Source organism: Hordeum vulgare, chromosome 1H (assembly GCF_904849725.1).
Source record: "Hordeum vulgare subsp. vulgare chromosome 1H, MorexV3_pseudomolecules_assembly, whole genome shotgun sequence".
Classification (NCBI taxonomy): Eukaryota; Viridiplantae; Streptophyta; class Magnoliopsida; order Poales; family Poaceae; genus Hordeum; species Hordeum vulgare.
The window spans coordinates 372,088,958-372,110,061 of NC_058518.1; the positions used below are offsets into that span (position 1 = coordinate 372,088,958).

A 21,104-nucleotide genomic window follows, 5' to 3' on the forward strand; every position below is an offset into this window, starting at 1 on the left:
TATTCGTCTCAGCTAGGAAGGTCTTTGTGTGGCTTTGGTCATCCTAAATGTTGTGCACACTCTTTTTTCTTTCATGTTAGCTTTGTGAAACAAATATAGCCCCTGATCTGCTCATGGCTAATTTCCTTGTTGTACGGTTTGCCACTCCAGAATAGTAGTCTTTCACGACTACTAAGATGTTCATATCCTGGCGAGATATTTAGTTCGTGTTTAATCTTACCATAACTACACTTAGTTCATAGAAAGGGTGGCTTGCATGCCACGCATGCTATGTAGAAACTGTTAAATTCCTTGTTTTTATTTTGTTATCATGAAGCTAATGTTTTACTGAGTTGTTTTTGTCTTATAGACGTTAAATGGATACAATGTGTCTTAACCGAAGTCCCACTCCAGGAAAAGCGGTAGGAGGTGAGAATGGGGCATAATTGTCCTCGCAGATTCTTCCAACTTTTTTTAGGCAAGATTCTTCCAATTGTGTCTCTCCCACGGGTGGTGCCTGCTGTAAGTCTCCCACGGATGGCCTTACCGTCGTCGTCGACCCCAACAATTCAAGTTCTCAAGATAAGAAGCAGCCCAAATCCAAGAATAAATGGTTTCCAACGTTACAATTTTCCGTGTATCTTTGTTCCAAATATGCACTCCACCATGTTTACTTGGACAATATTTATATGTTCCTTTCACGTTCACCTAAGAAATAGATTCTGAAATCTTCATTAGATATTCGATTGCATTTTGGCTTTACAACAAACTAAATAGGCTATGGCCCGTATTCTTTATGGAGAATTCTGTGACATTTATTATACAATTGTGATTACTTTTTGGTTTGCTTGAAGTTCACATGGCATCCTTGAAAGATAATTGATGGGTTTGTCAATCTCCTTTTCTCTAGAGAGGAGGGGTTTCATCCTATAATATGAATTTAAAATTTTATGCACGGTGATTTTCACTTGTTTTGATTGAAACATGTGTTGAACGTGCACACTAATCTTTACCTAACAGAAAGGCTAATGCTTCTACCCACGAGTCATACAATTTTGTAGAAAACCCTCTTCGTTTTCCAGAAATTAACCCGTGGCCCATCTTATAATACATAGAAAACGAATCGTTTTTTCTCATTTTATAGAAACCCCCTCCTTTTTCTGCTAATAAACTCGCAGTACATCTTTAAGTGAGAAAATAAATCTTTTTTTACGTTTTAGCAGAAAAGCCCTATCCTTTTAGATAATTAATTCGCGGTCTATCTAGATCAAATAGTACTCTTCTTAAAATATTCATATCTTTTAAAATTTTAAGATGTTATATATGAAATCTGATTAAAAAAATATGTAGAGTCTGAATATGATGTTATTTTACATGCTATCGATTTTTTAAAATGCTATTTAGAGTGCAAGATTAATCAATAGCGCATGATGTGTTATTTTTTTGCCGACAACGATCAACATTGCAAATGAACGCCTCAGCAAAGCCAGTGAAGACAAATAAACTGTCAATAACTATGCATGCAAGCCTCGACAAAATCTCACATGAAAGAAGAAGAAGATTTTTAATCTAATGCCGATAGAAAGACGCCTTGACAAGACATATTGAAATCTTGAGTTATGGTTATTATTGGGTTAGGATATGTGTGTTTTTTCCCGTTACACACGTCTTTTTTTTTTACTAATAATTGTCATCAGGGACTCAGGGTTCTCAGTTCAGCCCCCAAAGCGGCGCAAGCCTAGAGGGACCTGACCACCTTCTCTCTTCCTCTCACCGTGCCGCGCGGGCCAACACCCAACTTGTCCCGAATTCCGATCTCCCACGCCGCCGTCCTTACCGCCGTCGACGAGGTTGGTGGACCGGAGGCCATCGGCGGGCGCGCCAAACCTGCTTAACCCAACCACAAAGGTGCCGCTTTTTCCAAGTTTATTCTCGTCCATCTTCGTTCGCTCGTTTTTTTCCTCCTCCCGTCGCTGTTGTTTGATCCGTCCCGTCTCTGTTGGTGGCAGGCTAGGGTTGCGGTCCGGGCGCGTCGGGGCTCGCGATGGACGACAGTGCCGTGGGCGAGAAGCGCCTATTGGAGACGGAGGATCAAGGAAGCCCGGGCGGAGCCGCCGAGGAGGAAGTGGGGGGCGCGCAGGTCGGTGCCGAACCGGCGCCCGATGCGGCCGCCGCGAAGGTGGGTGGCAGCGGCGAGATCTTGGATGCCAGAGAAGGGGACGCGGCCGAGGGGGTTGTGCAGGCGCAGGAGGGTGGCGGCGGTGAGGTTGTGGAGGTCAGACAAAGGGACGCCGGTGGCGACGAGGTGGTATCTGATGTGGCCTGGAATGAGACGACCATGGATCCATCGGCAGGCTATGATCAACAGGATGCTAGGAACGGAGCAGCGCAGGGAAACGGACCGCCACCCTCAGCAGAATCGGATGAGGATGCTGATCTGTTTGTGGAGGTAGAGCAGCAGGAGCTGGCTGGTTCAGATCAGAGCGAGGAGTTTTTTGAGAATGCAGAGGCTTCGGTGACTGGAGAATCTGTCGCTGCTGAATGCGAGGCAATTGAGGATGATAGGCCTGCCGAGATTGTTGTTGAGGAGGATGCACACGATGAGCATCGGGAGCGCTTAGAGGAGCAAGCCATGTTGGAAGCTATCAGGCAGTGTGTGACAGATGCTGTTTTGGCTGAACATCTCGATGAGGAACCTGAGAAGGGCAGTGAAGATGTTCCTGCCTGTGACAGCAATCCTGACATGAACTCTAGTGAACCTGAACATGTTCAAGAAGCTAGGTTGGTTGGGCAGAGCAAACAGCAGCCAGAATATAGCAAGGGAGATACTGCTGCCCGTGATAGCAAGCTTGAGGTCCCTACAAAATCTGGAGGCGAGCCTGATGTGATGGTCGAGGAATTGGATGATGCAAACTCCTCTGATGATGAGATTAAGGCTAGCTCTGCTCCTGCACGATCCTCTAATGCTACAGCAGGTCAGGCTAATGGCCCCTCTTTGCCGTCTCGTCCTGCTGGCCTTGGATCATCGTCTTCCTTGTTGCCTCCTGCCCGACCTGTTCACGTGCTAATGGTCCAGTCGCTGTGGACAGGGATGCTCGGCAGGATACTGAATCTGCTGGGGACGATGGAGATGAGAATGATGAAATCCGGGAGAAGCTCCAGATGATCCGGGTTAAGTTTTTGCGTCTTGCTAACAGGTTTGGGCAAACGCCTCAAAATATGGTGGTCTCGCAGGTTCTTTACCGGCTCGGGCTGGCAGAACAGATTAGAAGAAACGGCCGTGGTGTTTTTAACTTTGATCGAGCACAAGAGATGGCAGAACGGCTTGAAGCTGCTGGAAATGAGCCCCTTGATATGTCCTGCACTATATTGGTTCTTGGTAAAACCGGGGTTGGCAAGAGTGCTACTATAAATTCAATTTTCGATGATGTGAAGCTAGAGACTGATGCTTTTGAATCCAGCACCAGAAAAGTTCAAGAAGTAGTTGGTATGGTTGAGGGAATCGAAGTAAAAGTGATTGATACACCTGGCCTTTCATCCTCATCTGCAGACCAGCACTACAACCAGAAAGTTCTCAATTCTGTGAAGAAAATAGTGAGCAAAAACCCTCCTGATATTGTTCTTTATTTTGACCGACTGGATCTGCAGAGCAGGGACTATGGTGATGTCCCTCTGTTGCAGACCATTAGCAAAGTTTTTGGAGCCTCGGTCTGGTTCAATGCTATAGTAGTGTTAACTCATGCTGCATCTGCACCACCAGATGGACCAAATGGAATTCCTCTGAGTTATGAGATGTTTGTCACCCAGAGGTCCCATGTAGTCCAGCAAGCTATAAGGCAGGCGGCTGCTGATGTTCGTCTTATGAATCCAGTCGCCCTAGTGGAAAACCACTCAGCTTGCAGGACAAACAGGTCAGGCCAGAGAGTGTTGCCAAATGGACAAGTCTGGAAGCCACAGTTGTTGTTGCTCTGCTTTGCGTCAAAGGTTCTAGCAGAGGCTAATTCGTTTCTCAAGTTGCAGGATAGCCCCGCTGGTAAAACTTCTAGCACGAGGGTTGCTCCACTTCCTTTCCTCCTCTCCTCACTTCTTCAGTCTCGAGCTCCGCTGAAGTTGCCCGAGGAGCAGTTTGGTGACGATGATGATCTTGAAGATGATTTGGCAGATGATTGTGGTTCAGATGATGGTTCAGACTATGATGACCTGCCTCCTTTCAAGCGCCTCACTAAGGCTCAACTTTCAAAACTCAACCATGCGCAGAGGAAGGCATATCTTGAGGAACTAGACTACAGAGAGAAGTTATTCTACAAAAAACAGCTGAAAGAGGAACGTATGCGTCGTAAAATGATGAAGAGGATGGCAGCAGAAGCCAGGGCCAGAGAAGATGATTTCGGTAACAGCAATGTTGATGACGATGGCAGTACTCCGACCAATGTTGCAGTGCCTATGCCTGACATGGTATTGCCCTCGACTTTTGATTCTGACTATCCTAGCCATCGCTACCGTTTTCTGGATACACCAAGTGAATGGCTTGTGAGGCCTGTGCTGGAGACCCAGGGATGGGATCATGATGTTGGCTATGAAGGTCTAAACGTTGAAAGATTATTCGCTGTCAAAGGTAAAGTGCCTCTGTCTGTGTCTGGCCAGCTAACAAAGGACAAGAAGGACAGCTCCCTCCAAATGGAGGTTGCAAGTTCTGTTAAGCACGGCGAGGGTAAAACTTCTTCAGTCGGGCTTGATTTGCAGTCTGTTGGTAAGGACATGGCATACACAATTCGTGGCGAGTCGAGATTCAAGAACTTCAGGCGCAATAACACAGCTGCTGGGATATCTGCGACGCTCCTTGGAGAAACCGTATCAGCGGGTGTGAAGATCGAGGACAGACTGATAGTGAACAAGCAGCTGAGGCTTCTAGTAAGCGGTGGCGCTATGAGTGGGAAAGGAGACGCCGCGTATGGCGGACGTCTGGAAGCGACATTGAGGGACAAAGACTACCCGATTGGACGCATGCTTTCCACTCTCGCGATCTCTGTCGTGGACTGGCACGGGGATCTCGCCATCGGGTGCAATGCCCAGTCTCAGATCCCTGCAGGAAGATCTAGCAACCTGATTGCCAGTCTGAACGTGAGCAACAAGGGGACTGGGCAGGTCGGCATCCGCCTGAACAGCTCCGAGCATCTGCAGATCGCGCTCCTCGCTCTGGTGCCGATATACAAGAACATCAGGAAGTTGCTGGACAGCTACTATGAATCTGCCTAGTGTCTGTATAGGCCTGGAAGATGATCCTTAGGGTTGATGCAAGCATAAAATGGGACCATACATTTGTTTTGTCACTTCTGTTTTTTCCAATCTTTGCCAGCTTTGTAAGAAAAAAGAATGTTGCTTTCCTGAGCTCTCTCTGGTGAAGCTGAATTTTGCCGTGCATCCGTGTCTGATGTTCGTTGGCAACCTGCTGGTGCTGCTTTTTTTTTTTTTTTTTGATATACAGCTTCTCGCATCTGAACTTGGAACGGTAAATCAAACGTGGCGAGTTTGTATATCAGGTGGTAGAATCAGGATATGATAAAGAACTTGACCTGTTCCTCGAAAAAGGAAAAAAAAAACTGTTACGAGTTTGTACTATATGAACTTGTGAGAGCATCTACAACCACACCTACCTAATTTTAGTTGCCAAACTTCCACGGCTAAGCACACTGTAAGAGCATCTACAATGGGCGTCGCCGCACGTGCTAAAATTGTTATGCAACGTCAAAATAAAAAAAATTAACGTGTCGGAGTGCGTCGGCTCGAACGGCCACACCAAAATTTAGCATGCGCGAGCCGCTTCAGCGGACACGCTGGAGCTTTCGAAGCTTGCATCTTGATCATTTTCATCAAAACAATATGAATATTTCAAACATAAAAAAAAGACATAGTGTAGTTTATTTAATTCGACGGCATGAAACGTACAACATCAAACATAAAAACAACGAGTTTTAAGATCAAACAAAAACAAATAGTTCAACATCACAACATCGAACATACAAATCAACATTCATTTTGTTGGCCATTCCATGTCCATCACTCCTTGGTTAGATCCTTCTGAAGATCATCATGCCTTTCGGCACGTCGAATGGCATGGTAGCAGGCAACAAATCGGGCCATCCTCATAGCCTAACGGCGCACTGGCACAGGATGTCCCAAAAGCTCATACCGAAAATAGTCTAAATCTTGGCCATACTCATTTTCAATGATCATGTTATGCATGATCACACAAGCATGCATGATGTACCAAAGCATCTTTTGATCCCAAAATTTAGCCGGTCATCTCACAATAGAAAATTGGACTTGCAAAATCCCAAAAGCTCTCTCCACATCTTTCCGAGCCGCCGCATGAGCATTCTGCAAATCTAATTTTTTCTTACCTTCCGATTTTTTCAACGGCTTGACAAATGTTTGCCACTTTGGGTAAATGCCATCTGCAAGATAGTAGCCATAGTTGTATGTATGACAATTTGCTACAAACTGCATCGGTGGTAGTTCACCATTTGCAATCTTATTCATGAGTGGTGACTGATTAACAACGTTAATATTATTCAAAGATCCAGGCATTCAAAAAAAAGCATACCAAATCCAAGTCTCTTGATCGACCACCGCTTTAAGGATTATAGTGGAACCCTTTTTTGGCAGTGGATTGTCCATGACATGCCTTAGGACAATTCTTCCAATTCCAATGCATGCAATCTATTGAGCCAAGCATATCTGGGAACCCACGAGCTTTGTTCATCTCCAATAGCCTTGCGACGTCTTCAACATTGAGAGATCTCAAATACTCCAGGCCAAACACTTGCATAATTCCGACTGCGAAGCGCTTGACACACATGACGGCCTGACTCTCACCCACGGCCAAGTAGTCGTCAACTAGATCAGCCAAAATACTGTATGCCAACATACACAAAGCGACTGTCACCTTTTAAAAGGTGTTATGCCCGAGTACTCCGGCGGCATCCCTCCGTTGCTGAAAAAACCGATCATGACTCACCACTTTCTCTGCAATGCGCCTGAACAACTCGGTGCTCATCCTAAACCAGCGCCGGAAGTACGAATCGGGATACACGGGATTACCCACAAAATAGTGCCTCATTAATCTGTTGTCGGCATCAATATTATCCCTCCAAATTTTCTGCCGAACCACCGTGCTTCGGTTTCTATTGATGTGCATAGCTAGGATCATTGCAAGATCCTCCTCCTCTTCAATATCAATTTCTTCTTCAGAAGAACTCATCTACAATATTAAATCTAAACTAGTCTATAAAAACTACAAAAAACATGCACGAAATTCATCTAAAAAATGTGAAGTTGAAGGAATACATACCTTGCAAGCATTTTGTCGAACATGTTGTGAGCGCCTAGCGGCAGTGGGCGGCCGAGCGCTCTTTCTTTGCACTGTGAAAACGGAGGATACACATTGCAAGTTTGGAAACTGGTACCCGCTCTTCAGTGAGCGGCTTTGCCCCGCGCGTGCGCGATGAGTGTACAGACGCGGGTTGTTTTAGATTTATCTTCTTGTTACACGGATAACGGCATCGCTTTTCTTCTCAAAGAAAAAAAACTAACAGCGCTTTCCGGTTGCGCAACGTACGAGCGGGCAGCCGAGTGCTCTTTCTTCGCACTGTGAAAACGGAGGGTACACGTTGCAAGTTTGGGAACTGGTACCCGCTCTTCAGCGAGCAGCTTTGTCCCGCGCGTGTGCGACAAGTATACAATCGCGGGTTATTTTAGATTTATCCTCTTGTTACGCAGATAACGACAATGCTTTTCCTCTTAAGGAAAAAAAAACTGACAACGCTTTTCGGTTGCGCAACGTACGCGCGGGTGGCCGATCGCTCTTTCTTTGCGCTGTGAAAATGGAGGGTGCAAGTTGCAAGTTTGGGAACTGGTACCCGCTCTTCAACGAGCGGCTTTGCCCCGCGCGTGGGCGACGAGTGTACAACCACGGGTTGTTTTAGATTTATCCTCTTATTACGTGGATAACAATAGGGTTTTTTTTTTCTCAAAGAAAAAAACTAACAACGCTTTCCGATTGCGCAACGTACGCGCGGTCGGCCGAGCGCTCTTTCTTTGCACTGTGAAAATGGAGGGTACACATTGCAAGTTTGGGGGTACCCGCTCTTCAGCGAGCGGCTTTGCCCCGCGTGTGCGTTACGAGTATACATCTCTGGGTTGTTTTAGATTTATCCTCTTGTTATGCAGATAACGACAACACTTTTCTTCTCAAAGAAAAAAAACTAACATCACTTTCCGGTTACGCAACATACGCGTGGGCGGCCGAGTGCTCTTTCTTTGCACTGTGAAAACGGAGGGTACACGTTGCAAGTTCGGGAACTGGAACCCGCTTTTCACCGAGCAGCTTTGCCCCGCGCGTGCGCGACGAGTATACAACCGCGGGCTGTTTTAGATTTATCCTCTTGTTACGCAGATAACGACAACACTTTTCTTCTAAAGAAAACTAACATCGCTTTCCGGTTGCGCAACGTACGCGCGGACGGCAGGAACTGGAGCCCCGGATTATTTTAGATTTATCCTTTTGTTACGCGGATAACGACAACGGTTTTCTTCTAAAAAACTAACAATGCTTTTCGGTTGCGCAACGTACGCGTGGGCGGCTGAGCGCTCTTTCTTTGCACAGTAAAAACGGAGGATATACGTTGCAAGTTTGAAAACTGATACCCGCTCTTCAGCGAGCGGCTTTGCCTCGCGCGTGCACGACGAGTGTACAACCATGGATTGTTTTAGATTTATCCTCTTTGTTACGCGGATAACGACATTGCTTTTTTTCTTAAAGAAAAAAAACTAACATCGCTTTCTGGTTGCGCCACGTACGCGCGGGCGGCCAAGCGCTTTTTATTTGCACTATGAAAACGAAGGGTACACGTTGCATGTTTGGAAACTGGTACCCGCTCTTCACCGAGCAGTTTTGCCCCGCGTGTGCGTGATAAATTTACAGCCACGAGTTGTTTTAGATTTATTCTCTTGTTACACGGATAACTTCTCAAAGAAAAGAAAAAAACTAAGACCGCTTTCTGGTTGCGCAACCTACCCCCCCGCGCGCGCGCGTGTATATCCATCTATCTTGCCTGTATATAGGCTTTACTGTTACTAGGGATCTGCCCGGCGGCTCTCGTCCCAGCCTATGAGGAACGAGTGCCATTCTACCGTCATCGTCCATGGAGCCGGTGTGGGAGACGGCTAGCGCGCGGAGCGACACGGCGGCCGCGACCGAGGAGGAGGAGGCCGGCGGCGTGGAGGAGACCGTCAAGGTGTTTGTGGCCGTGCCGGAGCAGCACAAGAACGGGCAGCTCACGCTCGCTTGGGCGCTCCGCAATCTCCCCGACGTGGCCCCGACGGCCGCCGACGTTGAGGTGGTGGTCGCCCACGTCCATGTGCCGGCCAAGATGATCCCAGTGAGTACGTACCGGCGCCGACTTCTGAGATCCGTTCTTAACTCTAATCGGGTTTGAGGTTTTCTTAGCCAATCTTATGGTATATATGTATATTATCAAGAAAAGAGGGGGAAGGATCTGTTCGTTATCATCATAAGTCGGACCGAAATGCCCACCTGCAATCTTGTGTTTGTTTTGTTGATTACGTATTTTGTATCTGATCAAATCACAGTTATAGCTGTTCACTGCTAATCTCATCTGGTGTCTAATGGATTTGCTCCTTACAGTGGGAAGCAAGTTCCACGCAAGCAAGTTGAGTTCAGAGCTGGTCCGCTCGTACAGGAATCGCGAAAGAGTCAAGGCGGACAAGCACTTGGACGAGTACATCCGCCAGTGCTCCAAAATGAAGGTGGAAGCCACCAAGTCATCTTCATTCCCCAGCCTTCCAGGTTCCAGAATTAATCTGCAGGAAAGCGAGGACTACCAAACTAAATCATATTTTCTTGTCAGATCAAGTGTCAGAAGCTTTTTATCGAGAGCGAAGATGTCGTGAAGGGGATCATGGAGCTCGTTTCGCTGCACGGCGCGAGCAAGCTCGTCATGGGAGCAGCCGCTGACAAGCACTTCCCTAGGTACATACTCCTATATATATATATATATATATATATATATATATATATATATATATATATATGCGGCCATGGAGCACATATTTTTCAGATGTTTCGTCTATCTGTTGATTGCATCAGAAATTAATGCACGTTTCAAATACATAACAGAAATCCCAGGAGGATGTTGGTGCCTAGGTCCAAGACGGCACTTGATGTCATGGGGCGGGCTCATCCTTCATGCAAGATTTGGTTTGTATGCAGGGAGCATCTCATAAGCATCAGGTACTTGATCTCTTCAGTTAAATCAGCTCGACTAAATTCATGATTTATGAGGTTCTTTTCGAATTGTGATTTATGAGGTTGTGACCTCTGAAGCCTTCAGGTTCATGACTTTTGACCCATCAATTAAAACCATCTTTTGTTTAAACCCTGCACAGCGAGGATGGTGCTCTCAGAAGCCCGATACTAACTCCGGCTGTTGTACCCGCACGTCGAAGCCCGATACCAGCTTCGTCTATCGTAGCCGCGCGTCGAAACCGGTACGCAAGCAGCAACAATGCAGTCGACGGCTTGATCCAGAGGTCCATGTCCGAGAAAGTGGCGCCCTTATGGCTGCCTTGCCGGTCAGCCATACGAAGAACTCTCAGAATCCTCAGCATGGAGCACGTCTCCGTGGGCTCCTGGGACAGCGTCCCAACAGAGAGCGTCCCGAGCTCGTGCCGCGAGGAGGCGTCGAGCGATTCTTCCAGCTCCTTCGAACTGCCGATAGATGACGTCTTCACCATCCATGAGAAAACTGCACCGTGCCACGATGATCAGGTTGTTTGCTTTTTAACTGACCCTGCGCCTTAACCAGCACTAGCACGGACAGATTCAGGTGCATTTGTTTTTGACACAGCGATGTAATGTAATGACTGATTGATTACAGCCCAAGAAAACTGAGGATGTGCCCAAGCAGGAGGAGGACATAGCCAAGGCAAAAGAGGACATACCACTGTCCATGGAAGAGGTGGAGGCACTGAAACGTGAACGCGACGACGCGGTCCGTAATCTCTCCGAAGCGAATCAAGCCAAGGCGGAACTGGAGCAGCGAGTCGTTGATCTCAAGGAGCGGACATCCCTCCTCGACTCGCAGCTCAAGCTCTCGGAGGAGACGCGCACCATGGGGCCAGGCTTGGATTTTGCATGGTGCAGTGAGTTCTCCCTGTCGGAGCTGCGGCAGGCGACGAGGAACTTCAGCGAGGCCACCAAGGTTGGCGAAGGTGTGTACAGAGGGGTGCTGCGCAACACCACGGTGGCGATTAAGATGCTCCACTCTCACAGCTCGTCGCAGTTCCAGCAAGAGGTAAATTAAAGAGAATAGCACCCCCAAGTGTACTTGCCTCTGCATTTGTTTCGATCCTTGAGAGCCAAGGTTAAATTTTTCTGAACCGCTCGATGTTTTACTGGTGCAGGTTGGTGTTGTAAGCAGAGTGAGGCATCCAAACCTGGTGACTCTGATGGGCTGTTGCCCGGAGGCATCGGCTCTGGTGTTCGAGTTCCTGCCAAACGGGAGCCTGGAAGACCGCCTGGCACGTCGAGACCACACGCCGCCGCTGGCATGGCAGGCCCGCACGCGGATCATCGGCGAGGTGTGCTCCGCGCTCGTCTTCCTCCACTCGTGCGAGCCACGGCCGGTCACCCACGGCGACCTCAGCCCGTCCAACATCCTCCTGGACGCCAACCTGGTCAGCAAGCTCGGCGACTACGGCGCCTCCAGCCTCCCGACCATGACCAACCCGGGCAGCTCGCCGTACACGGACCCGGAGCTCCTGATCAGCGGGGAGCTGACGCCGGGCTCCGACGTGTACTCCTTCGGCGTGGTCGTGCTCCGGCTGGTCACGGGGCACCCGGCGCTGGGCATCGCGAGTAAGGTGGAGGAGGCGCTGGAGAAGGGCGAGATGGAGGCGCTCGTCGACCGGTCGGCCGGCGAGTGGCCGTTCCCGCAGGCCGAGAAGCTCATGCTGCTCGGCCTGCAGTGCGCCGAGCTCAGCAGCAGGAGGCGCCCCGCGCGGATGAGCCAGGTGTGGAGGGTGGTCGAGCCCCTGGCAAAGGCGGCTTCCATGCCAGCCGCACCAGAGTCTCTTGTGCGTTCCTTCGGTGAGAGCCACATGCCGTCCTGTTTCATCTGCCCAATTTCTCAGGTATACTCTTGAGTTGCCCCCTTTTAAAGAGTGTATGATCTTTTTTACATTACTTATATTTGTCATGTCAAGTTTGGTTTTGTGCTTGGTGTAGTGACCACCACAAAATACAGGTTTAGGCAATGTTTGCTTGAATATGACCAATTTTACTTGAATTCCATAGAATATAATTTGAATAATTTGTGCTACATGTGGGAAAGAACCTTGACATTTACGAGTGGGTGATCAGTTCTACTTGCAATCTTTTTAATTGAGAAGCTCCATACAAACACAAACACTCACATACACTCACACACACTCCATTGATGCCTCATTTGATTGGTACAAAATTGCAGGAGGTTATGAGGAACCCTCACACAGCGGCAGACGGCTACACCTACGAGGCGGAGGCGATCAAGGGGTGGCTCGACAGCGGGCACGAGACGTCCCCCATGACCAAGCTGCCTCTTGTGCACCGTCACGTCACCCCGAGCTATGCTCTTCGTTCCGTCATACAAGATTATATGCAACAACATCAACAACAGTTGCCACCGGGATCAGACCGGTCAACTTGATGCATTCTTCACATCAGGAGTTAATCGTTATGTGCCCTTGTTTAGAAGTCAGCACCGCATTTGGGGTATATATTAGTAGTATGTTGTTTTAGGGTTTGTGAGTTCCAAAATGCAATCTACTTTGCATGTTTCCGGACACTAGTTTTTTTTTAGAAAAGGAGGCCTCACCCCGGCCTCTGCATCGAGGGATGCATATGATTATCATCAATTGTAAAAATGCTAAACCTATGAAATATACCCTCCACATCCTAAATTCGAGCTAACGCCTCCGAATTCTAAACTAAACCATCATGATTTCTCTCTAGCCCTCCAAGTCACCCGTAAACACCCCAATCCCGAATGAATTCTTTCCATAGGTGTGGAATTGCTCATCCAATTATTACAATACTACATGATCCCCCCACCCTCTATAGGTAACATCCTGGGTGTCATAGGATCACAACTTGGCATCACAAGAACTCAACATTGTGTAGCCTCTCAAAATCGAACACCTTAAAGAAGCATAATTCTGTGCGGCGATTGCCTTCTTATTCGAATATGAATGAGAAGGCAACCCTCCCGAGTAGGCAATGCGCCATCCTCGACATGGCCCCCAAAACAACTAGGAGACGGGTCGAACCTTGGGAGCACGAGACCTGCATTTGCATGAGCTTCCCCCATGGTTATTCTTGCTGGCCTTCGCAACGATCATGTTAAAATAACCATCGATAAGCCACAGACCGACACATAGGAAATGCACATCATGCAGTTCGGTGAGGAAGGGAATCTTCTCTTCCTTGTGGTGGGGACCGTAAAAGCTGGAGAACCAGAATGGCTTCACGCGATTAGGGAGATGATACAAGCGCGGTGATGTGGTAGGAACCAATGGCAGGGTTAGAGAGCGCAATATCCGATCGCTTCCAAGCAAGCATGATTCCACCTCGAGCACCCACAGTGGGGAGAACAAAGAAATTCTGGAAGGAAGATTTCACCTCGGGGGGAGCATCCTTGGGTGGTGAGATGAGTGCATTGATGGCATAGGAGCCAATGGCAGAGTTAGAGAGCACATTCTCTTACTCCTCAAAAGTACATGGTGAGAAAAATTCTATGGAAGAACTAAAATACAAATGAAAGACTCGCGCGCGCGCGGGGGGGGGGGGGGGGGGGGACACCGCGGAGCTTCTACTAGGTTGGTTGTACAACCCCATTTCTTTAGCAATTTCAACCTTGGCAGTTCTATAAGTGCTTGCTAGATTACTTAAAGAGAATATCACGATGGTGCTATTTCTAAGTTTACTGATAAAGATAAAATGTACTACGATACTATATGCCTTATTCGCAAAAATAAAATAAAATAGTATATAAAGTCGTTTTTATACTTGTCGCAGAAATGAATGCATCTAGACATATTTTAGTTCTATATAAAGTCGTTTTTATACATTTCTCTAACAAGTAATTCTGGATGGAGGGATATGTGCATGGAATATGATGCATATTCCAAATGCGGGTGAGGTACTTCCTGTTTGAATTTTCTCATGGATACATGTTTTGTCGTTTTCTTAGAGCCAAACATTATATCAACTGTTGGATTACATATAGAAAAAATAATTTTAATGAATTTTTATTTTATTTGAGTTATGTGGAAACAGAGCCGGACTTTATATTGCTGTCTTACATATATAATAAAAAAAGTTAAGGATTTTCTGTTAAATGTTATGTTGAAACATTTAAGGCACATGCTCCCTCTATTTTTAATTATAAGATATTTTCGATATTGCAATATGGACTATATACATATCATCCATTAAAACACATCCAGATGAGAAAGTAGAGAAAAAAAATTAAAACATCTTACATTTAAAAACAGAAGGAGTACAAGATTACCGAGTACCAAAGAATACCTTAAGAGCAACTCTAACCAATCCCCTATAATTGGTTAGAGGAGTAAAAATCAACTTTTTACTCCTCTAACTAGCACCTAGCCGATTCCCAATAGGTGTTAGTGGAGTTAAAAATATCCTCAACCATGTCTCGTCACCCTATTTTTAATCCATCGCTACCGCTTGGAGGAGTGTCACAACCCTAGTTTTAACTTTGCTTCTTAGTACATTCATGCATGCATTTATATTTTTTTCAAATGAATTTGAATTGGGGAATTATCAAGCCTCAGAAATCATTTTGTTAAAATGAGCAAGATAAAATTTGCTTCAAATCCTGATATTCTGAGAAAATATTGGCAAGAGGTAAAATGCAAACCAATATTTTTGTAATCGCAGAAATAATTATTTTGAGCATTTGAGTTAATCCAACAACTATTTGACTTGGATTTATATTTATTATATATTAAATATAAGTCTAATAATTCTGAAACTTCTTGTGAGGCACAGGTTAAATCCACTTAGCTCACATGACAACTATCAGGATTTTTTTAAATGGTTTAGCATTTATTTCTGAAACCAAAACAAAATTGCAAAATAGAAAATAGAAAAGAAATAGGAAAAAGGCCTTACCTGACTTACCTGGGCCAGGAGGGAGCCGACCCAGCCCAACCAGCAGCTGCGAGTCGTCTTCCACCTCTGCGTGTAGGCATAGGCGAAGGCAAGCACGACGAGCAACCGCGCGACCTCATGCGTGCCTGCTTTGCCTAGAGGCCTCTAAGGACGCCACACACGTCCCCGAAGCACACTTGCTCACTCTCGCCCTATCTCATCGCTTGCTCTGCTCTGCTCCCTTCCCCCTGCCCCGAACGTGACCATTGTCGCCACGTCCACCGGCCACATCCATCCATGTCGTTGAGTCCAATAGAACCACCGTAAATCACAACCTCTCCACGACGGCGGAATCGAGCCTGGACGCACTGCATCGCTCACGTTGTTCCCGTCTTCGAGCTTCGGCCACCAGCAACCTCGTCCTCGATTTGCGAGCTCCCGAGTGTCCCCGGCATCGCCTTCGCCTCTGTTGGATCCGGGGTGAGCCACTGCTCCGTTCCCCCTAATCTCGTTGCTTCGAGCGCCCCCTAGCTAGCTTCGAGCTCGCGAGCCACTCCGCTTGAACCAGTAGCACCGGAGTGTTCATGATGCCCCATAGTGAGGACCGCGTCAAGCCCGAGACCCGGTCGCCGCTAGCCTCGTCGCCGGGCACGGCTTTGGCAACCCCAGCACCTTCCGTGCCTTTACCTAGATGCGCCTCTTATTGGAATGATCTTGACAATAGTACCAGGGGTACGAACAAGGGGTGAAGCCTAGCTATGCCGCATTGGTTGCACTCGGATGTACGAGTTTGGGCCCCACTTAGGAGTTTTAATGACCCTACGTCTTGAGCCTGGAGGCTAGTGTTTGATTATGGGGGGTGTGAGATTACAGAATGCTCAACCCTTGTCCACGAGCTCGGGTGTGGCTTATATAGAGCGCGACACGACCGACCGAGCGCCATTACAAGTATGAGTTAATGCTAATAACTATAAAAGTTACTAGTAGCATCAACTCTAACTCTGTCGTTATCGATAACCTTCGTCTTCACTGTGCTTCATGTGGTAGTTTAAGTCTTTGGCCGTTGCAGTCCCTTCGTCGTCCACACCTTGTTGTAGTCCGAGTGTTGGGGCACGTCCGACTGACCGAAGATGGTTCGAGTGACCTTGTGCAACCGAGTGAGAACCTGTTTCCCCGAGTGAGACCCAGACTGCACCGGTAGCTTTAAGGACATTGATGTCCATGTGGGTCCTTAGGTGGGCCTTGGATGGAGGTTCGTGACCCTATCCCTAATGTACAACCCAATTAGTAGCCCCCGAATCGGTTGGGGGTTTACTGCCCGAGTGAAAGGCACTTCTTAGTGTCCTCGGTGTCACGGAAACGCCGGTGTCGTAGCTCGGGGCTACTTCACTTGGACTCTTAGTAAACCACTACGAATTCAGGAGTGAAAAATTTCGAGTGTTCAAGTATGTCTGCATGCTTGCAATCGGTAGCAATTGTTTATCTTTCGGGAAGATAAGTTGTTGATTCGGACAATCGTGAACCCTGAGCTCCGAATGCCCAGCGACAAGTTAGGACGGATCCCACTCGCGCTATGGTAAGGGTGATCAGGTCACCCTTTCATATCCGAGTGATTGGAGCTCCATAGAAGGACGATCCATTGGATGTTCGGCTCACTTCATTCTGAGCCATGGACGCGGAATTACTCGATGGGGAATCCCTAGTTGGTGTATTAAAGAGACAAGAAATAAAAAATGTTGCGTATCATATCATGATATCATATCGTATTAAATGATGTGCTATAATGTGTCATGCATGACAATAAATGAACTATCTATGATATTAATATATCATACTATGCATTATGAATACAGTATCATACACTAGTATCATAAACATGATATTAGTATTTGATATTTCCATTATAACCAACCTAAAAGAAATACGACAAGAAATACCGGAAACGCTCAGATCCCAATGTGAACACATGGTTGGGATATCAGTGCATCTGAGCACTCGCTCATAAACGAATTTTCGCAACTTTGTTTCCTTGTCTCTCTGTGGACACCTAGGTAACTGAACTCAAGGTGTCGCTTGGTCCTTCATGTCATTTACGATGTGAAAAAGGTGCGCATGTCCCCTTCGAATCTCATCAAAGCATGGTTAATAGTATAGCCAGCTGCTAGCTATATGATGTTGTTATGTCATCTATAGTCAAGCTTGTAGCCACCAATTACAATAGTTAGCTATTAAAATGTGTTATTTTATTAATACATGGCCCACCTTCCATTCTCACATAATGAATAGGAGCACGTGTTGTAGCTGACTCTTATTCGTAGTCGGCTCGCCTTCTCTCTCCTCTTCTCTCCCCTCCACGTCATTATAAAAATAATATTTTAATTTTTATAACCTGCTTACGTAAGTTTATTGTACATGCTCTCAACCGAGAGATCAAATGTTGGCAGTCGGATTCCAATATGATGTAGCATATGAACACTTTTTCCAGCTCCACCAGTCCCATTTTCACTGCCCCCACCTCCGCAACCTCAACTTCCTCGCTTGCTTTGATCCTTCTACCTACCAACAAGGCTACAATGCATGTGTGATCTCTAGCAACCATACCTAGACAAGTCACTATTGAATGTAATATTATTAGTTAGTTTGATATCATTACGAGTTGTTAGAGGATTCCTTTAACTTGGTCTTATCTCTTGTATCCTCCTCTATCTCTCCCGATGTATCTCCTCAATTGTAACGATATATATGTATGCGCTATTGGGATGTGCGTCCTAACAGATCAATATATACCCGCGGGCCTCATGTTTGGAGGTTGACGCTTCAACAAGTTTTACGGACACATCGATAGCGTCAACAAAGGATGCATCTGTGTTAATCTTACAGAGTCCTAATTAATGGCGGGGGAGTCCACGGGTGATTCTCCCTTGCTCCTAGTGACAGCAACCTTGGAGCCATTGGGAACAGGGTGATCTTACCAGCAGTGTCCGATTCGGGCCCCGAGGCATGCATGATCTCAACCTCGTACCTCTGTAAGAAGTCGTCGGATATAGAAATCGATGCTTATGCAGTTTTCACTTAGGCTACTTCCAATGTATTGGTGCTAAACCGAGGTGTTAAATACATTTAAAAGTTTAGCAACCAAAGCCTTCAATGCATAAGTGCTTAACTTGTTATAGCTAAGCATACTCTATTTAATTATGAGCCCCGCTTCAGTACACCCCCGCACACACATAAAACGTAGAAGGGTAGGAAGGTCATTTCCTTCAAACGTATTCGCGTACAGTATATACGTACGCCGCTACGTCGGCCCGCCCCGCCCCGCCTCGCCACGTCGGCACCGCTGACGTGGAAAACCGTCGCCTCGTCACGTCGCACCCCACGCCCCCGACCCCGGTTGACTCGTCCTTCATGTTGGGCCAGCCCGTCGCTTGACCTAATTCACGTCGCCCGCGGTTGACCTCGCCGCCGCCAACGCCCGTGACGATCAGCTCCCGCCGCACCTTCTCCACATCGCCGCCGACGACACCGCCCCGTTCCGGACCACCACGTCGTCGCGGATCACCCCGCCGCCGGCCCATCCACGTGTTCGCCAGTACCGCACATCTACACATCGCCGCCTACGACGTCGCCCCGTTCTCGGCAACCACTCTGCCGTCCCCGTCCCCGGCAACCACTCTACCGCCGACCCGTCCACGTTACCCGCTGCCGAACACCTGGCATTCGCCGCCGACGACGTCACCCTGTTCCCGACCGCCACTCTGCCACCTCGTTCCCAATCACCACGCCGCCGCCCTGTCAAGGATCATCCCCTGCCGCCGGAGTCATCGTAGGTTTGCGACCTAAACTGTTGAAATAAAACCGAGTCTTATACAAAAATTTAATTGTAATTTTTTTTATATCTTTAGTGTTGTATAGTGCTTGACGTGTTTGAATGGAGGAGTACACTGGTTATTCAAAGGATGAGTATGATATAGATACCGTTGATGCAACTGATAACATTTCTATTAATGATGATGATTATAATAGCGCCAATGAATCATGGTCTTCATATGATAATTTACCTTCGGAGGATTTTTAAAATAATGAAGATGATACATGCAGTGAAAACGTAAGTGATATATATTTAGGTTTTTAAGTTTGTAAAATACAATACAATGTTTATTTCATGTGTGTATTTATTGTACAAGAAGATGTGGATGTTGAGAATGCGAAAAATAATAAGGATGACTCTTTCTACGATAATGTAAATCAGGTATGTTCAATCATTTTTGTACGGTAGCTAGTCGTGTGAACTAGATTATGATAGAGCATAACTCTCATGGTTTTTTATGTATTTCTTCAGGAGGACATAAATGATTGTATCGATGATGATGGTGAAGTAGAGATTGACATTGCGGAGACTGAGAAGCTGGAAAAGATGTTGGATACGCATTGTAAGGTTGTGGAAATGACATTTAAATCCCAAGGCCGCGTACATGTTCTACAACAATCACGCGAAAGAGCGTGGGTTCGACATCAGGAAAGAGAAGGTGAAACGAGGAAAAGATCTTGCAGGAATTATAAGGTTCAGGCGGTTTGTTTGCTTTAGAGCAGGAAGACGGCGGAGGAAATTCATAACCATGGATGGCCGCACCCGCAGGATAAGGGGGGAGACTCGTTGCGATTGCGGTGTGCACTTGCTGGTGAAACTGGATAAAGCCCGTGGAATTTGGTTCGTCGCGGCAATTTTTGATGAGCACAACCATGACCTCGCTCGACCCGATGAGGTGCCATTTTTGTGGTCACAAAGACGGATAGATGATTTCCAGAAGGCGGAGATTTTAGCGCTATCAGGGAAGGGGATCCGAAAGCACATCATAGTTGATAACTTTATCAGCAGATACAGTTCGTATGATAAATGCGGACTTGTGAGGTGTGATGTGTACAACCTATGTTGCAGAGAGAAAAGGAAGCTCCTTGCTAAAGGTGATGCTGACACGGCGATTGGTATAATGAGGAGTAGAAAGGAGAAAGATCCAGACTTTTTTTTTTGAGTATATGCTAGATAAAGAGGAGAGATTGAAGAGCATGTTATGGTGTGACGCACAGTCTAGGCGAGACTATCAGGATTATGTAGACGTGGTTGTGTTTGATAGCACGTATAAGATGAACAAATACGGTATTGCCGTTCATCCCATCCGTCGGTGTTAATAATCATCGTTGCACCATCGTGTTTGCTTGCGCCATTGTGTCCGACGAGACCGAAGGAACCTATGTGTGGCTGCTCGAGACCTTTCTGAAAGCAAATTGTCAGGTAAAACCGAAATCAGTAATCACAGATGGAGACGCTTCAATGATTCGATCTATTCGTACCGTTTTTCCGGATATTTTCCATCGTCTTTGTTCATGGCACGTGGAGAAAAATATGCATAGACACCTTTATCACAAATCATTTATGGAGTTCAAATCACTGATTTATTATGCGACCTCGCCAGTCAACTTTGAGAAGAGATGGAACACTTTCATTGTTAGGTGGCAGACAACTAAAAACTGAACAGTGGCTTAACATGATGTACAGAAAGAAGACACTATGGGCAGCGTCATATCTTTCAGATGGATTCTTTCTTGGTATGCGTAGCAATCAGAGAAGCGAAAGTCTGAACTCCTCCCTTCATCTCCATTTGAACTATGGTATGACTATTGTTGATCTGGTAGTACATTATGGAAACTGTATAGATTGCCTACATGAGAACGAGGCGGAAGATGATTGCACTGGTAATCAATCACTTCCACCATCAATTACTGCATATAAGGCTATTGAGGATCATGCTGCCCTTGTTTTCACTCCAGCTAATTTTTATATTCTGCAAAAAGATCTTTTGAAGCTGGCAGAATTGGAGATATTTGAGACGCT

General features: G+C 46.6%; 2 protein-coding genes across 2 annotated transcripts; both read left to right on the plus strand.

Moving 5' to 3' along the window:
- The first annotated feature begins 1,691 nt into the window (after positions 1 to 1,691).
- LOC123438214 (translocase of chloroplast 101, chloroplastic-like) lies at positions 1,692 to 5,400 on the plus strand. The gene is given in 3 exon segments (XM_045115761.1): positions 1,692 to 1,887; positions 1,989 to 3,035; positions 3,038 to 5,400. Coding segments are annotated over 2 exon segments (3,210 nt in total). The 5' UTR covers positions 1,692 to 1,887; positions 1,989 to 2,023; the 3' UTR covers positions 5,236 to 5,400.
- Positions 5,401 to 9,107: 3,707 nt separating this feature from the next.
- LOC123411382 (U-box domain-containing protein 33-like) lies at positions 9,108 to 12,882 on the plus strand. Its single transcript, XM_045104322.1, has 8 exons — positions 9,108 to 9,423; positions 9,686 to 9,807; positions 9,909 to 10,030; positions 10,178 to 10,291; positions 10,447 to 10,828; positions 10,938 to 11,354; positions 11,464 to 12,192; positions 12,528 to 12,882. Exons 1-8 carry the CDS (start codon positions 9,183 to 9,185, stop codon positions 12,744 to 12,746), a joined length of 2,346 nt encoding a protein of 781 aa, XP_044960257.1. The 5' UTR covers positions 9,108 to 9,182; the 3' UTR covers positions 12,747 to 12,882.
- Positions 12,883 to 21,104: the final 8,222 nt, after the last annotated feature.

Excerpts from the sequence above, each read along its gene's own strand:
- LOC123411382 (XM_045104322.1), top strand. The coding sequence starts at position 9,183 with ATGGAGCCGGTGTGGGAGACGGCTAGCGCGCGGAGCGACACGGCGGCC. Across the intron at positions 10,292-10,446 it reads GAGCATCTCATAAGCATCAG|CGAGGATGGTGCTCTCAGAA; the intron begins GTACTTGATCTC and ends AACCCTGCACAG. Across the intron at positions 10,829-10,937 it reads CACCGTGCCACGATGATCAG|CCCAAGAAAACTGAGGATGT; the intron begins GTTGTTTGCTTT and ends GATTGATTACAG.